At 37.1% G+C, this 18,571-nt stretch overlaps 1 protein-coding gene across 9 annotated transcripts in view; it reads left to right on the top strand.

Annotated features, from left to right (window-relative positions):
• TAFA5 (TAFA chemokine like family member 5) overlaps positions 1-18,571 on the top strand; it is a 421,054-nt gene that overhangs the window by 220,096 nt on the left and 182,387 nt on the right. For all 9 annotated transcript variants that reach the window (XR_005700531.1, XR_005700533.1, XR_005700534.1 and 6 more), the window contains exon 2: positions 17,479-17,628. Coding sequence is in view for 3 of the 9 variants with exons in the window: in XM_040062246.2 (XP_039918180.1) it covers positions 17,479-17,628 (150 nt within the window). In the remaining 6 variants the exon portion in view is untranslated. The remainder of the gene's footprint in view (positions 1-17,478; positions 17,629-18,571) is intronic.

An 18,571-nucleotide genomic window follows, 5' to 3' on the forward strand; every position in this document is an offset into this window, starting at 1 on the left:
AATGTTTAGACAAGAGTTTGTAATTTTCAGTGATCTCAGTCTTAAAAGGGAAATGACTGCACATTTGTTAAATAAATGACAAAATGCAGAACATGGTTTGAGTTCTAAATTTCCAGCAAGTGCACTGAAGAATTCATTAAAAAATACAGCAGCATTATTCTAGTGTGTGTTATATGCTGCTCTGTAGACTTCTATTTTTGGTTACCACAAGATGGCAAAGCAAAGAGCACACAAATGCAAGGATGAGTGAGTTTCGTAATAATGCATTCTGCATTCACACTTTATGCACATCAAGAGAGAATCCAAGCACAGCAGGGGTGACAATCACTCCAACAGTCTTTTGAAATCAAAGTACTTCCTCAAGAATGTCTTTCCAGCACTAATTACACTCTTCTATTGTGGTTCTTGTATTGTGCAAAGTAAAATGTTTACACTGTCACTGGACACAGCCCCATCACTTGAAAAATGGAAGGTAATAATTAATCAGATTATTAAATAGATTTGTTTTCTTTTATATTTTGCTGGTTCTACTTTGTGTTTAGGACTTAAATATCAAAATCAGTTTGCTTTGTCACCAAGGGACTTTGGCAAAGATTCTAATCTTTCACCAACTCCAAGAAAGTCTCTACTTGAGAGTTGTTGCAATGTGGAAAGGATTCGTTGCCTAGACAGCTTGAAGGTTTTCTCTCTCTCTCTCTCTCTTTTTTTTTTTTTTCCCCCCTGTTTGCATACTGATCATGCAGTAACTATTATCAGTGGATTTTCTAATACGAGGGAGGCAAAATCTTGAGACATGGCTTATTCCAGGACAGGATAGGGTGGGATATGCATCTGTGTTTGTGTGTATAGCAATGCATTTTATGTGTGTAAGAATGTATATACAATCTCAGTAACCACTATGAAACTCTCTCTGTGTAGAAGAGGATACAAGAAATCAGTTATGTAATGTTTAAAAGAGAGGAGAAAGAGCATCTCTGTTTTATAACATTTGCCTGACAATGCATAAGTTTATGTGAAGGGTTAAGCAACCAATCCAGTCTTGACTTTTATTCTTGCCTTCACTGCTAGGCTTGGTGAAAAAGCTAATTAGTAGGAAGTGGAAGAGGGAACTATTAAACACCATTTTCTGTGGTATTTCTGGAAAAGCTGGCAGCCCACAGGTGGCCTCTTTAGTGGGTTAAAAACTGTCTGGATGGCTGGTCCCAGAGGGTGGTAGTGGATGGTGTTGCATCCCGTGGGCATCTTACCACTGGTGGTGTCCCCTGGGATCAGTGTTGGGCTTGGCTCTGTTCAGTATCTTTATTGATGATCTGGATGATGGGATCAAGGGTGAATTCACAGATGACACTAAGCTGGGTAGAATTATCTATTTCCTGGGGGTAAGAAGGTTCTACAGAGAGATCTAGACAGACTAAATCTGGATCAGTACATCTCTAAAGTTTTTGAATATGGAATATACCACTACAATTTCTAGGTATTCATAATTTATATTCTGCATTATACATACAGATACTACATATATATAGGATTTATATCATTGATACATGTAGTTCTGTACTCTCTTAAGGAGTTTAGCATTATCAGGAATAGTTGATTTGTATACCTTACTCTTATTAAGTCTTTGAATCAATTACTGTGTTTGCAGTAACCCACAGTGACCAGCTTCATTTGATTGAAGATACCAGAAGGCAGATGTTAAATGTAATAACTTTGGAATGAACTTATATCAACAGAGAAGTTGTGTTATGGAAAATTGATACTAATATCTGAATTTGGGAAGCAGTAGAAAATAGAAGCTGTCTACTTGAAATTGCTAGAATAGATGTGGTGTGTCTAACGTTTTAAAGACTAAAATATCAACAGCTATTCATACAAAATATAGATAGTAATTTATCTATGTGTACTCATTTATACCCACAGTGTTCACTAGTGTATTCTGAAACATTTATTATTTTAATCATTTAATAATAGAATGATTTAGTTTGGAATGGGTGCCTGGAGGTTAAAAAAAGGAGTTGTCAAACAGTGCACAGTCAAGTGCAACACTGAACAAGTGTGCTTCTGGTTTTACATTTTTACATGTACCTCTACCTCCTGATCTTGAGGCACGTTTGTTCCAAGCTGCTACCATGACTTGTGGTACATACCATGTCATACAAAGTGAATGGTTCTTAAAAGAAAGCTTTCAGTTGCTTAAAAAATAATTTGACTTATTTCCTTGGTTGGAATGACTGTTATTTAAGATGCAACACAAATTTGCCAAAGGACTGGTGCTGGGAGTGTGGAGACTTTTATGCTGATGATTTTTTTTTTTTTTTTTCCCGTGTGGTTAGTGGTAAAACTTCCATTTATTTTATTGGGAATGGGATTAGTCATTGTGAAAAGATTCATGTGGTACAGAAAATGTACTACTGTTTTCACTTAAGACTAGGGAAAGCTTGTAGTTCTTCAATTCATTCAGTTTTAGCAGATTAGAAGAACTGAATTTTGATTAACACCACATCCTAATGGTATTCAGCTCTGGGCTACTGTAAGTTTGATTGTGGTGTAGTTTCACTGCAAACATTGTTCTATCCTGTTAACAAGAGCAAAAATGGTTAGATACAGAAGATATATGACATTCTAATGAATTCTAATCTTTTGATTGCCATACCTGTTTAGAAACCAAGACTATGTAATCATTATTTAATGCATTCCTTAAATTCAATGATAAAAACACAATCACTGCTTCTGTATATAAATAGGCTTGTGTTTCTCTTGCAATCTCTTTATTATAAAATTACTGTGTCCCTCTGTTGTTGTGCACCCCATTTCAGACCAAAATATCCATGTTTATGCATCAACATACACCCAAATAATGTAATGCATAGTTACAGCTGTGATTAATCATTCAGTTCACTACACTTACTTGCCTCTTAGGTAATAGATACTTGTGTTGGCATATTTTCTGTAGAGATAGCCTGCCCAATCCTTGCATGATTGGATTTGTCTTAGTGTCATAATCACTCCCCATTTACCTATCGCTGTATAAATTCTGATTACCTATACCTAATTAAAATAACTTTATTTTGTTTGAACCTAATACATTTTGGATTTGAGGCATTTAGACAAAGGTTATATGGCCTTTCAGAAACCCTTTTTTAATGAAATATTTATTGCTAGCTTTTCTGTTCTGATTCCTATCAGCTTATCCTCAGTTTTCATTCAGATTTCTATATTGCCATTGGGAAAATTAAAATAAGAAGGGCAAGCTGTAAGTGATCAGCATGACCATGTATATCTCATATATGTACATTAGTTGCTTGATATCATTCAAGTTTTATTACATCTGGTGAGTGCAAACATTCATTCAATAAATCTTGCTTTACTGCTGTCTCACTCATCCCTGTGGGATCATTCTCCTCTCTGTGAGTTTTATACTTTCTCCTGCTTATGTACCATTACCACAGAAGCACAATATCAGTATCACTGATCTAAACAACTGAAATATATTCACCAATAGGAAAGCAGAAAATGTTAATGCTTCTCCATGATGTTCACAGTTTTCTTTCATCGTTTGGTCTCTTTGAGGAGCAGCACTTAGTTACGCTCAGTGCTCTTTACCTTGACAGCTTTCTTTTTATCCTCTGTTCCAGAAAATTCTGGTCGGTGCTATTTCAGTGTGACCCATGGAGCTGATCAAATCTCACATCTTAGCTTTTCTTATTAGAGTCTTAGCTGATGAAAAATGGAATATAGTTTATACACTATAATTTAGTTTCTTCCATCAGACACAGAACACTGAAACATTGTCTAGAGTCAGCACTGTGGTATTAAAATTCTAGCAGGTACATAAGAACAAACAACGCAAAGTATAACCAACACCAGACTCGCACCTGACTTTTTCTTTTTGCCTATGACATTCCCTTAGAAATAAGTGGGAATTGTTGCACAGATAGTTTCTGCTTTGAATTTTTTTGCTGGGTTGGATTAAAAGTTGTATATTGTAAAGTAAAGATATTGCATGCATTGACTATGGTATGATAAAGAGCAGGCTTAGTGATTCACTCTGTGTTATTAGTATAACAGCATTGTGTGAGGACCTGTGGCAAATTTCTTACATCTTATGGTCAATACGAGAAGCAATGCCATCTGCCTAATCTTCAATACACCTTCTGTGAAGAATATCTGTATGTGTGTGTTTGTGAGTTTGTCCAAGTACATATTTTTTTGTGTTTAGAAGTTCAGAAAACTTAATTGCAGTCTATTCTACGTCTTAGAAAACATATTTTATGATGGTATATGATAAGTAATAGCGAATTTAGTTCATCAAAATGTTGAGCAAAATGGTGTCAGGCCTCATTTTTGTTCCTTTTTATTAAGGACCTTGAACTAAGGAAGTATTATTTATTAGCCATTCATTGGGAAATTGATGGCATAATTTAACTTTTTTATTAGCTAGTAAAACTGATAAGCAGTACATAAAAAGATGGACCTTGTTATAGAGGGAATAATAATAATAATAAAAGGTTCATTTAAAGTTTTTTAAAAGGTCATCAATGTGTAAAGTCTTTTTGACATTGCCTTCTATGATATGCATGCATATCATACCACATAATTTTTGCTTCTGCTGATAGATTTGTTTGTGTTTATTTTGCAGCCACCAAGTCCAGCAGAAAATGAATTTGTACAGTTAAAATGTTTTCAGGTTTTCAATAACTTGAGATTAATTCTGCATCTAGTGTGAACATACATGACGTACTTTCTTTAAGCAGAAACCCCTCTATATGCTATAGAGTTGAAATAATGGAGTTGTGAGTGTACAATGGTTGAACACTTAGTTGTGTAAATGGAAGGCATTTTTCCTGGTTAATGGGATACAGGAGGAGATGTTGTGTATGCCTCTAATCTTGAGCCCTTTGCTGATTGGTAAAGGTGGGTGGGATGACAGTCGTCCTCATTCACTGCTCTCTCTTTGGGTAGCCTTGGATACATGAGCAACTTAAAAACTCTTTTTCTGACACCCTCCTCTGAGTTTTGCAGAAGAGAATCTTATCCCATAAATGGTTATCTTCTTGGAGGACTAGAAATAAGGATATAAAAATCATGGATTTTATCCATGAAAAATTTTCATTTCAGCATGCACCTGTTTCATAAGTCATTTTGAGCAAAACAGATAAAAATGGAAAATGCAGCAGTGAAGCTGGCCCAGATAGAAAATCACTCCTCCAAGTCTGCAGAACATCTGAGAATAATAGCCAGCATACTCATGCTTCTCTGTCACACTTGCGTAAAACCCTGTTCCCAGACATACCTTTAAAATGAAAGCCATCACTCAAATTAATCAGTTAAGGAGCATTTCTAGTTCACTTCTGGTTGGTGCTGAAGGTTGGTATTGGCCTAACAGAAAGGATATTTTTCTTTTGCATACTATATCTATCTTTTTAACTCTTACCTTGGTGCTGTACCTGCAGTAGTGGGGCTTGTGTGCTGAGTGTAGCCATGTGTTCAGCACAGCACCTGAATGAGGGCCTTCCTTGCACCCTGCTGTAAACATGGAGGAGCTGTTCTTGTGAGATAAGTGATGAAAGTGAGAGCAAGAAGAAACTGCAGACACAGCAGGTACTAGCTGTTTGTTTCTGCTCCTGATGATGTGCTTGATATGAGCACTGATCCAGATTAGCTGAACACATGCACTGTAAACTTCCTTTATGATCACTGCAGACACATTACAAGAGATGCAAATTCTGCCTGTTGGACCTTTGGGCTTGAGGGTCCTTTGTCTGCTCAAGGTTCTCAGCATGAGACTGATTTGGATTCATCCATAATACTTCTAATTAATGCCATATATTTTTTCAGTGGAACTATTTCTTCTCAAATATAGTAAGACATTCAAAACTGTTGAAATTTGTTTCCTTCTTGGATACGGATACTGTTCTACTTCACAGCTTCCTTTTCTTCTGCAGTGTTTACTTTTGTTCTGTTACTAAGGTAAGTTTATATTTCACTGTGGTTATGTGTGAGCTGTTGTACCTATAGGTTCACAGCAAGTGCAGAATAACCAAGTCTTGAGAGATTTATTTTAAATGGAGAATGTTTACTTTTTCTATAAAGAAAAAAGATGGCAAAATAATTGCCCTAGCTATTAGAACATTTTGTCTGCTATCTAGTGACTTCAGGGTAAGCCTGCCATCTAGATTACCAAAAAACCACAAGTGCATTACAATGCCATTACTAGAAAGAAAATGTTTCAGGGTTTTTTTGTCAGTCTTTTGCGAAAAAGAGTAATGTTACAGGTAGTTGTGAAAGTAAACAGCCTTATTTTAAATTTAGACCTACTAACAGGACAGTAGGTTATTTAGTATGATCATATTTGTCCTACAAAAATGACATAATTTTTTTGATAATTTGAATTTTTTATTCCAAGATAGGTATGAGTTAGTATATGGCATATTAACAAGCCTGCATAATGTTAGGTAGGTGTTGTCTTCAGCTGCCTACTTTGGCCTTCAGGTTTTGAAGCCTGCTACAGGCACGGAATATCTTTTTGCATAGGATATATCTTAGTTCTTGGTGGATGGTAATGAGACTTTGGAGTTATTGTTTCTGCAGTTTAAAGACTGAGACATACCAACAGGATTTAATAAAACAAAATTTCAGTATGTTAATTCTTTCCTGCATGATGCTTACTGGACCAAATTTTACCCAAAACCTGCTTTTGAACCCAGAATCTTGCAGTGCTTATCTGGATACAAGCTGGATAGCTACTTGTATGATGAGTTTTAAAGGTTGTTCATTTGAAAATAGTTTTCAAGTCCTTCTAGAATAACAATTAGGTAAACCTAGGATAAAGGTTTGATAGTACGAAGGAAAGCCTGGGAAGTTAAAAACACTGCCTGAGCAGCTACGTTATATCTACTTCTGATTTATGACTTTATCTGCATGTTCTTTCAAACTGATTTCATGCTCCCTGCAGTGACATATTTTGCTAACACAACAGACTTGTTCCTTCATGACATACAGCTTCTGGCTCCAACAAATGTCAGTAGCTTTTTAGACAAACCTTTGCTTTTCATTCCTGTCTTTCTCAAGAGGAATATCAGCATCCCTCCAATAATGCTTTTTTCCCCCTACAGCTATTCTGTTTGTTTTATAAACAGGCTAGGTTTATTTTACATGTAGAGGCTGGTAAAGACATAGAAAGATTTTCTTCTGACTTTTTCCACCCCCCCCCCCCCTTTTTTTTTTTTCCCTTTCTTCCTCTTCCTTCTTTTTTATAACATCTTTTAATATTTTTAGGGAAGTAATAGAAAAACAACCACTTCCTGACTTATGAAACTTTGCAAAGTTTTGTTCAGCCCTGAATTCCTGAAATAATTTCCTTTCTGTAACCAACTGAGGCCTCCAGAAGCAATTAACTAACCCTTTAGAGCTTCAGGTCCTCCTTGGAGCAGCTCTGTGGAGCTGAGATTTGCAGTTCACACTGACTTACACAGCGACAGAAATGACATAAAGAAAAAGGATCCAAACACCTTGTCATTTCTGTCACAGTGGCTTTCTTGGAGCAGTGGCTCCTTCTACCCAGGCTAGCTCTGACACTGTGATCAGACGGGGAACACTCCTCTGGATTTTGGGAACCAGAGGAGCAGCCAAAGGGGTTTTCCCCTTATCACAGGAGAGACCTCGTGGAAGACAGAGGGAGGAGTCTGACTCAGCTGGAGGGCAAAGTCCAAGGTGTTTATTCAGTCCCACTCAGGGACACAACCTCAGGGAAGCTGCTTCAGCTGAGCCGCCTGGGGCAGTGAGCAGCGGGATGAAATATAGGGGAGGGACTAAGGGAGGAGACAAACCAACATCCAATGAGGGACAAGGTGGGAGTGGAACAGGGTTGGAGGGACATTTAAAAAAACCAACGGGAACATAAAGGGGGGAACATAAAGGGAGGAACCTCCTCGGCTCCTGCCCTATCACTCAGTGTCCTTACCCGAACTCTCTGGAAGCTGGGAGGAACAGCCAAATGACAGGCAGGGCCCATAGGAGGGGACTGGGAGGAATGTGGGAGGATGGACAGGGGAGAGGGGCAGGGACAAATCTTGCAACATAACATTTCTTAGGAGAACAGCGGAGTGCAGAACAAACCATTATAACAAAAATATGTAACATAAAATACAATATGAAAATGAATAACACAGAGTACAATACAATTTCTACATGCACAGTATGAATTAGGTTTTAAAGTAATAAAGGAGGAAAAAATAGTTAGAACTAGGTTCCTGTGTACAAATGACTTGTTTCCACATTTATTCATACATCCATGACTTTTTGAGCTTTTTCTGGTCTGGAATTCTCCTTTGTGTACCAATTATGATTGAGAATTCCATTTGGAATCTGAAATCTTGCAGTTTTGTCTTACTGCAGTTTGTTTTTACATTTATTTTTCTTTCTTTTGTGTTTTTAATAGTCAGATATAGGGAAAATTATTCTTAATTATACAACAAAACATTAAGCACTTACATGCAATAGCAGTATCAGGCGCAATAAGTTAGGGCATTACTTTTAACTGGGAAAAATTGAAATCCCAAAATGGGCCCTGAATGTATCTTGAATCTCCACAGACTTGATTTTCTTTGCTGTGCAACTGCTTAGAAGGATCTATCTTAATTAAAATTTACTGCTTATTTCAGAATGGAAGAGCTGAAAACTATTTTCCTTCTTCCTAATGTCTGTGCTGTTTATGTGCTTGAGATGGCTAAATGGTAGTTTGAAAATTGCAGTAAGATCAGTAATTACTAGGGGGGAAATAATATACTGTTTCATTGCAATGGAACTCTGAAAAATATTTTAACTAATTTTTTAAAGGAGAAGACATTAATCATATTTTTTCATGATTCATAAATTTACCTAATGAAGTTCTACAGTGATTTTTTTCTTCATAAAATGGGAACTCAAGCCACACCTTTTAAGACACATATTTTTCTTTAATACCACTAAAATTCAAAATCACTCCTTTTAAGATTGAGAAGCTACAAGGGTTACATTGTAATGCTGACTCTCATCAAATATAGCTCTGAACCTGTAATGGAGTAAATGTAAGGAAACTTCTGAAAAAATAGTACTTTTTACTCTACTGGGCACCTGTGGGTTGCACCAATAGATTAGGATTATCCAAATTAGTTAGTTTTTGTTTCAGTAACAGTGGTCCTGTCTTTTACTGACAATGTAATCATACCCTCAAGAAAAACTGGTAAAGACTATTTTAAAAAGGTTGTCTAACTTTACTAGCATGAAAAACTGTTTTGTGTGGTCTTGTAACTTAAATAGACACAACATTTGTTTCAATTAAATTATATAAAGTCCAAAATAATATATGAAACATCTTGGAAACGAATGCTGTTAATGCCATTAACTTTGAAAAGAGGAAAGTGAAATAATGTATTTCCTTGAACATATTCTACTGAAAAATTGAAATGCCTTTGTATCACATAAGTTAACAACTGAAGTTATGTTCTTATATAGTAGTTATTCTCAAATTGTGCTGATTAATTTGAAAAACTTTTCCCCATACTGGCTGAGCCAATTCTCCTCTGTTACTTTATTTTAAATACTTTTTTGTTTTAGAAGCTTTGCGGAAGCTGTTCCTTCCTATCTATTTAATGCTAGTTGGATTTCCACAAATTTCACTACTGCAGCTTAAACATGAGTGCGGTTCTTTGAGGCAAATTAATTCCTTGCCATAATCTCCTTCATTATGAACTGAATTTTAAAAAGAAAAGGTAATTGGGCTGTCTGGAATTGGATCATATTCAGTGTAAGAGATCTTCTTCCAGGACATTTTCTTTGAGGTAGGATATATGACCAAAAATTGAGTTCCACTTGAACATACGCTTTTCATATTTTAAATTGAATTATTTTAAAATATTTGTTACTCAGGTTAATGTCAAACTGCAGATAATGAGTGACACTAAGTACTTCAGTTGCCCCTTATTCAGTAGGAATTGTTGATCCTCAGCTCTGCTCAGGAGCTAACATGTCTCTGTTGTCAGAAAGACTTCAATATTGTAATAGAAAACTACTGAATGTATTCCTATGATCTGATTTTGAAACAACTCCTGCATTGTGTTCACTGACAAAAGCATATCTGATTCTAGCCAAGAATTTTAATACCATCTAACTTAATGCATTTTGAACTAAAAGAGCTTGTGTTGCTAGGCATCAAATTGGTGATGCATGGAAAAATTGTTCACTGAAACTGTAAGCCTGAATGTACAAATCACAAGTAGGTTTTCCGGATGAGCATGAAATCTAAACCCCTGGAAATATCTGTATATTTAGATCAAGACTTAGTTTCATTGTACCCACAGATTCCATTAGTTCATAATTTGATTTTACTTCTTTAATTGAATTTTATGTAAAGCCTTCAGCTTTACAATAAGTATATAAAAAAAAAAAATCTGTAACTTGATTGCTGTAGTTTATGTGGATTGTTTAGATTTTTATTTTCTATTGAAGAATAGAAATATTTTTAGCCACATGAAATTAAAATGTTATTCCAAATACCCTCCATGTAATACAAAAATATCTACTATTTAAGGGTTTCACCTATTGCAGAAAATATGGATCTTTCAAATTCTTTATTTTTTCAACAATGACATATAGTTGACAGAGTAGTCTTAGTAATAAACATAAAAAAATGCCATTTGCTTTTAATATCTTGAAAAACAAATTGAATAATTTCCAGAATGCGAGAACTAAAGGTCTTTTAAAAATATGCTCTTTTTACCTTGAGATATTCCCTGCATATTTGCTAAATATCTGTACATATACTCATGATTCCTACACACTTCCATGAAAGTCTCACAAAGAGCAGTTTGAGGACTGCTCACAAATGGACTTAATTTAGAAAAAAAGCAAAATAAGTACTGTATACAGCAATCACTGTAAACAATTTCAAGATACAAGCCAAAAGTGCAGTCCTGTTTTATTTAAAATTTTAGCAGTTGTGATTTTCTTTTCTAATTTTTGTTTATTTGGACTTGAATTTTTAATTCAGAATCCTGTGTTTTTTCCCTTTTTCTGAAACAGTTCCATATAGAAGCACTTGTGTTCGTGGTGGGAGAGAGTCGGGAGAGATCAACTGGTATTTTAAGAATGCAGTGCTACACTATAAAAGAGCATTAAAGAACTAAAACTTTTCCCTGTTTAGTCTCAGATGATGAAAACAAAAAATCAAATAAATTTCCAGTGAGGTCTTAATTATTGGATTAGAATTATAAAGCACATATTAAAAATATTTACATATATATATATATATATTAACAATAGCAACAACAAAGAAATATCTACCAATTCACTTGGAAAACTCCAGTTTTATGGTACTTCGGAAATACTCTTTATGTTTGGTTCATAAAATAGTAAAACCCAGAATTTTCTTGAAAAAAACCTTTTAGACAAGGCTGGAATGACTCTATTCTTTAATGATGCTTGTCTTTTCTTCCCACCAAGATTATTTTGTTTAGGTTGGAGGGTGGTGAATTGTAGCCTTCCCCAGGAGACTAGATGGCCACCGAAGGTAAAAGAAGAGTCTTGACTCTCTGACTTCGGGATGGATATTTCTGCTTTTATTCTTATGTCCTGCTCAGCTTTGGAGACCTTCCCAATGGAGAGCTGAGGGCAGAGAGTGCTGGCCCCTCCCCTGCCGTGGCTTTTTCCCCCAGGGGGCAGGGCCCATAGGCAAGACCCAGAGGCTTCGCCCAATCAGTGGTAAAACAGGATTAGGTTACATCTCAGTGAGGGGGATGGGCACTGCTGGGCAGGAACAGATAGAAAAGAACATTACAAATATAAACCCAATTAATGCATTACAACATTTCCCCTTTTCTTATTAAATTAAGAAGGAGGAAGGCTCGGTTCGTGGGAGATGCTCAGAGTTCGGACCTTGAGTACCTTTAAAGTTACAAAAGAAAAATGACCTTTAGTGGAAAGTGTTTAGAAAGACACTGTCAAGGAATAATGATAATTAGAAGGAGAAGGTTCGGCGCTTTCTCCTCCTCCAGGCAGCACTGGCCACTTGTGGGCCCTCTGCAGGGGGTTTTGCAGTTTTGGGGATGAAGGGTTCACCCACTCAGCTGGCACCCACTTGAGATCTGGGGGAGTGGACGCATAGGCATACCCATGACCCCAGGTGACCTGATCATGAGGACTTTTTGTTTCTCTGGTCGCTGGATCCTTTACTATCGTAACTGGTAACTTTTGCTGAAAGGCAGAACTAGTTAAAGCAGGATTATTTAGTTTAACATTTACATTTTCTAGTTTCTTTGAAAAATTCCCTTTAGCCCTTTGAGACCTCCCACCCCCATTGTCCCGAAAGTCCAGAAATGGCTTCTTCAAAGGGCATTGAGATGCCCAATGTCCAGCCTGATCGCACAGGAGACACGTTGTTCCTCTCTTGGGCAGTGGCCGTGGCACAAGCACAGGAAGCACGGTGTTTATAGCAGCTTTTTGTGGTGGCTTGACTCTGGAACTGTGGTTTTGATGAGCTTTTATGAAGGGAATCTTCCTGGCACACACCTGGAGCATGTCATGTAAAGCTGGAGCTGGTTCTGTGGACAGGCTGAGGATGGCTGCCTTGCAATGTTCATCTGCATCGGCCAGAGCCATCTCCTCCAGGACCTGTTCCTGGGTTCCCTTATTCTTAGCCTGTAACTCAATAGTTCGTGTTAAACATTCCACAAATATTACTAAAAGTTCTGATGGAGGCTGCTTTGTTTTATGGTAAGGTTGGAAAGACTTATTGGGCTGGGTTGCTAATTGAGTGGCAGAAAAGTCGGGATCACTCCCTGCTTCTGGGTTCCCGGCTCTCCCCCCTCCCCCTGCCCCCCCCCCCCTCCAGGCCATGGGAACCAGGACTGTGGGCAGGGAAACTGTGGGAACCAGGGGCAGGGAGGGGCTGGAGGCTTGAGTCACACGGGGAGGAGCCGGAGGTTTGAGGGTAGGGGACAGAGTCAGAGGAGAGGGCAGTGCCGGGGGCAGCACCGAAGGGACAAAGGGCTCCTCATGGCTTGGGAGCACATGGCTTCGGCCATTTTGGACAAAGGAATCCCCTCCATCTTGTGACCCCCACACCTGGGGACTCCCGAGATGGGAGGTTTGAGCACTCGGACTGCCTGCAAAGGTACAAGCTGGGGAAAATTCACAAAGAACTGGCCTTTTTTCCTTTTTATTTTGCTTTTGCAATGCAAACTTAATTTTTAAGCTATAAAAGGCAAAATTTGCATCTTCTTTATTGTTTGAGAGGCCAGATTCAACTATTTTTTTTGTTATAGCCTCCCAGAATTCTGGGGAGCTTATTTGCTCTAATGATAAATGTGGAAACTGAGAAAATAACCACAGGGTTAATTTTTTTCAGCTGTTTCTTTGAATAATGGGTCTCGTCATTATTCAAGGTATATAAAATGTAATAACAGACTCTTTTGTGGGGAACAGACAATCTTGCACCCATTTTTGGCACTGATTTTGATTTTCTGTGTCCTCCCTATCGTGATTGAGAAACTGAAAAGAAAAAAACTTGCTGGAGAGAAAAAAACCAAAAGGGGTTCCACCCCCCCCAAGGCTGCCGAAAAGCACTTTGAAGGTTCACTCTGAAAGCAAAACCTTCCCCGATAGAGAAAAAACCCTTTTCCCTGAGGAATTCCACCTCTGAAAGGGATTTTCCCTTAGAAAACTGAAAGTAATACACACCAAAATTCCAGTGTTTCTTTCCTTTCTTTCCTTTCTTTCCCGATCACTCCTTTTACCTGGAGAGCCCTCTTTGGTGCATAAAGAGCTTTTAGTCTCTTATCCTAGGGTCATCTTTCCACGAACATGTGACCGTCCCTAGGCAGCTTGCCAGTCATGGGCTTTTTTGCAGCACTCCGATGGGATTTTTGAGTCGAAGGAGAAAACTGCAGCCCTGGCCTGTAGAGTCCTGTGTTTTGGAGGCTCCACAGCAAACGCCAAGCCTGATGGGTCTGTCTCTGCGTGGGTAGGCTCCGTTTCGTGACTCACGTATCTGTGTGAGATTCCTTGGCCCTGTGCTCCCTGAGCGGTTCTTCCAGCTTTTTGGGAACCTTTTGTGGCTTCAAGGCCCAGTTCGGGCGCCAGTTGTAGCCTTCCCCAGGAGACTAGATGGCCGCTGAAGGTAAAAGAAGAGTCTTGACTCTCTGACTTCGGGATGGATATTTCTGCTTTTATTCTTATGTCCTGCTCAGCTTTGGAGACCTTCCCAATGGAGAGCCGAGGCCAGAGAGTGCTGGCCCCTCCCCTGCCGTGGCTTTTTCCCCCAGGGGGCAGGGCCCATAGGCAAGACCCAGAGGCTTCACCCAATCAGTGGTAAAACAGGATTAGGTTACATCTCAGTGAGGGGGATGGGCACTGCTGGGCAGGGACAGATAGAAAAGAACATTACAAATATAAACCCAATTAATGCATTACAACAGTGAATTGCTTTGTGTGCTGCAAGTACATAAAGAAAATACAATGTAAGTGTGGAGCCTTTATGATTGTTCATGGACTGTGGCTCCTAATCTCTCAACTGGAAAAGCTCCAGTGAAACTCCACCCATTGCTGCCTTGAGATTTCTTCTCGGGCTTTAGGAATGAAGTGGAGCATGTTCAGAGGCTCAGTGATGAACAGCCTTTTTTCATTACCATCTCTAAAAGAGGTCACTGCGTTAAATTCCCTGAAAATGAAAGGTATCCTAATTTTTGTGATTCAGTACTTGCAAGAAGCATATTCTAGTTCCATTACTCTGTACCATATGTTTCTAGATTAAATTGTTAAAAAGCCAAAGTAGCACACATCATCAAAGTGAGGTACTCCTGTAGACTTGCCCTCTACCTAATGAAAGACTGAGAGGACATGTTTTACACTGGGATGACTCTCTCTGGAGGTGGCCTTCCATAACCTTAACTAATAACCTTTCACGCTTTACAGCCATTTAAAGCCAAGTAACAGTGGATGTACTCGCTGCTGCAGTGCTTAATATGCTTGCAGTCTGGGAAACCTATGACATAATCAGGAGAAAATATTTCTGTCATATATATAAGAGCTCATGTAGCTCTACAATAACTTACAGTTTTCTTCTGCTATAGAAAAAAGAAAAACAACAGACAAGGATCTGTGTATAGCAATTAATTTTATGTAGATAACCCAGTTTTCAAAATTCATAAAGAAAATAAGGCCAATATGCCTGGAAGAAATTATCATTTCTGAAAACCAAAGCAGAACTAAAATTGTACAGGTCCAAAATACCATTAGGTGTTCTTATTGATACTCATTGCTTGCAGTCCCTGGAAAGCTCATTGACTTCACAAATTATCTTGACTTAGAGCTTCATTGTTTTTATTCTCTGAGTATAGTCATTGTTTGTCTTCATTGTGCTGTAAGTCTGCTTCTTTTCCTCTGAAATGGGAATTTGTCTAATTATTTGCCTAGATTGTATGACTTATCCTAGCTTTTAATGAAAAAAATAATAGCATAAAGACTCAGATAGCAGAGAGTATGGAAACTCACACACTTACATGTGTCATGCTTATGCTTCCACTCTTTTTGTGGCCTAAGGCATCAGGATCTAGATACACCTCTGACTATTTCTTTTTCACGTGATCTACCAAGACAACTATATTCTTTAGGAGCATTACATCTCCTACAACCCAGAATGAAACATATTAGTGCCAGTGTAAAAAAGAATATTTTTCTTTTTTTTCAGTTCAACATGTATCTCCCTTGTCTTTTTCTAGAAAATTATGTGCCATTACCTTTCTTGCTAAACCTTTGCATTCTAATTCATTATTTTTGAATGGACAAAGAAAAAGCAGCATATAATTGAGTAAAAGTCCTCTAATCGATATGTTTATCCTAAGATTTTTTTTTTTATTGACAGACTGGGTGGAAAAGAGTAGAAACACAGGACTGACCATAGCTCATAAGTCTTGTTGCCAGCACCAATTAAACACTGTGGTGATAGTGTTCACTATTGTGAATATATGTGTTTAAAAGTGTCTAATGTATATTGCTTACATATGTCATATATTTGCATGAATTTGTAGTACCTTGTTCCATACCCATCCTTGAGATCTTCATTTCTGTCATTTTGTAATTCACTGCAGTGTAAGAGTCACATAAACATAAAATTTAAGTGCTTTAGCCGTGTACGAGACACAATGCTGATGACAGTCTACAGTATTTTGCTGTTCCACGCGACATGCATCTTAACTGCTTCTGAGAAGAACAGACTGGTAAACTTGTATTCTGAATGAAAAAATAAAAGGTGCATAGAAAAAAAAACCCATTGTACCTTTTGATTTAACGGCCATTCATATATATTTCAGGTTGGATTAATTTTATTTTTTTTTAGTTTTGATGTTATTATAAAATTTTTGCTTTTTTCTCTTTTTATTTCAACAGCACAAAACCAATTTACTGTGAATATTATTTAAACTGCATTTTTTCTAAAAGCAGTATTGAACTATTCCTTTTTTTTTCTTTTTTTTTTTTTTTTTTTTTAATAAAAAATAAAACATAGAAAGCTTGTGATTTGCAGATAGTGTTGCACATGTTTCCTATTACACTATAAATCCCAGAAATTATATGGAATGCAAAATGGTAGTTGGGAATTTTTGTCAGTCTTTCTACACATTGAAATTCAATGATATATCTTTCCTGACTGTAAAAGGTAGTATTCGGGTCATTAACTTCAAACTAATGCTCTTCATAATTTTTTTTTTTTTTTTTTTTTGGCTTGCTTCTCATAGCATAGTCCAAATTCAGAATTAGGTGGCATGGATTTCTTTAGTATTTAGGAAAAGCTAGCTATATTGGAAAAGTCAATAAAAAGTAATTACTGAGCTAAGGGTGTGGTGCATTTAAGCAATTTGACAGTTACATAGTAAATTTAGTAAAAGAAAACAAAAAAGAAAATAACAGCTACATCAAATATGAGTCAGGAAGAGATTAATTACCTTTGGGTTTACATGAAACAAAAACCAAAGGATTGAGAGTTTGGCAAACATGGGCATGCTTTGGAAGGCTTTTTCCTTCAAAAGCAACACACAAAGCAGTTAAGATTTCATTATATTCCTGGAGATTTGGGGAAGTTTTTATTTGCCATATACTTTATAATTTCTTTTCTGAAAGTATGTAAAGAGCATACCATTTAAATTTCATTGCCATAAAAGATTGTTCTTTTACTCAGCCTACATAAGTAAAAGTAACCTGTGTAACCTTAACTCTCTGACTTTTATAGAACAATAATAATTTTTTGACAGAACCAGTTTGCAGGGCTTTCATATGCCCACCACAAAGAAAAATTGTATGTCATCTCAGTTTTGTTATATCCATCTGCTGGCTGCCCATTTGTTGTGGAGTGTCTGCTGTGACTTAGGGCTGTGGCTCTGTTTGGCGGTTAGAGCTTGCCTGGAGTGCATTCAGTGACTCTGGTACCTGTTGCTGGTTTTTTTCCAGGTCAACTGGCTGCAGGTACATGTGAGATTGTTACTTTGGACAGAGATAGCAGTCAGCCCCGAAGGACTATAGCCCGACAAACAGCTCGCTGTGCATGTAAAAAAGGACAGATTGCCGGTACAACAAGAGCAAGGCCAGCGTGTGTTGATGGTAAGAAGCAAAAATGTATTCGATCAGTTTCTGCCATTGCAAGAGTGGTGTCTCATTAAAAAAAAAAAAAAAAAAAAAAACAAAACAAAACAAAACAAAACAAAACAAAACAAAACAAAACAAAAAAAACTCTATAGAAGAAATTTTCATGTTGTACCAACTAACAATTGCAATAGCATTGAAATTCACCCAAAGATTAATACTGACTAATAGTACAGAATTTCAATTACATTTTTTTCACTGGAAATTTCACTTTTGTTTTAACTTGATATGCAGTTGAATGTTAAAGACATAGTACTGTTATATTCTGTACAATACAGAATCAGCAGTGAAATGGCATTATTTTTTCCCCTACTTTTTATTCCTTAAAACATAAAAAAATTTGGCAAGCAAGCCTCAAAGGTCTTTTGCCACTGGGAGGCTAATGTGACTGCTCCTGATATTTAATGCTGTTGAAGAAAGCACTGATGCTATAACTGGAATACAGTATCTGAATGTACATCACATGTCCAGTATTTATTCTCTCTTTAAAATGATATTCTGTATGATTCACTGCAGATGCACTGATAGCATGTAACTAAAAAACTGCTCACATACAGGGAGGTTTGAGAATGTTTCACTTTGAAATAATTTTTGAGACAAATGAAATTTTCTCTTACGTTAACAGTGAGAGAGTCTTCTACAGAGGTCTGACTTGCAAGGCTTTTAGCAAGCATTAATATTAAAAATGAAATTGGAGACATATTGAAAATAGTGATTTAAAATTATATGTTTTGATCTGGTCTCCATTAACAAAAGTTGAAAAAAAAGAAAAAGATACCTATGTATTAAACTATAATAAATTCATGTACTGGCTTTGAATACTGGATAGTTTGAGTCCTCAGACAAAAGTATTGCAGAGAACACCCTACTGTTGCCTCAGAATTTTGTCATACCAGCGATT

Source organism: Hirundo rustica, chromosome 4 (genome assembly GCF_015227805.2).
Source record: "Hirundo rustica isolate bHirRus1 chromosome 4, bHirRus1.pri.v3, whole genome shotgun sequence".
NCBI lineage: Eukaryota > Metazoa > Chordata > Aves > Passeriformes > Hirundinidae > Hirundo > Hirundo rustica.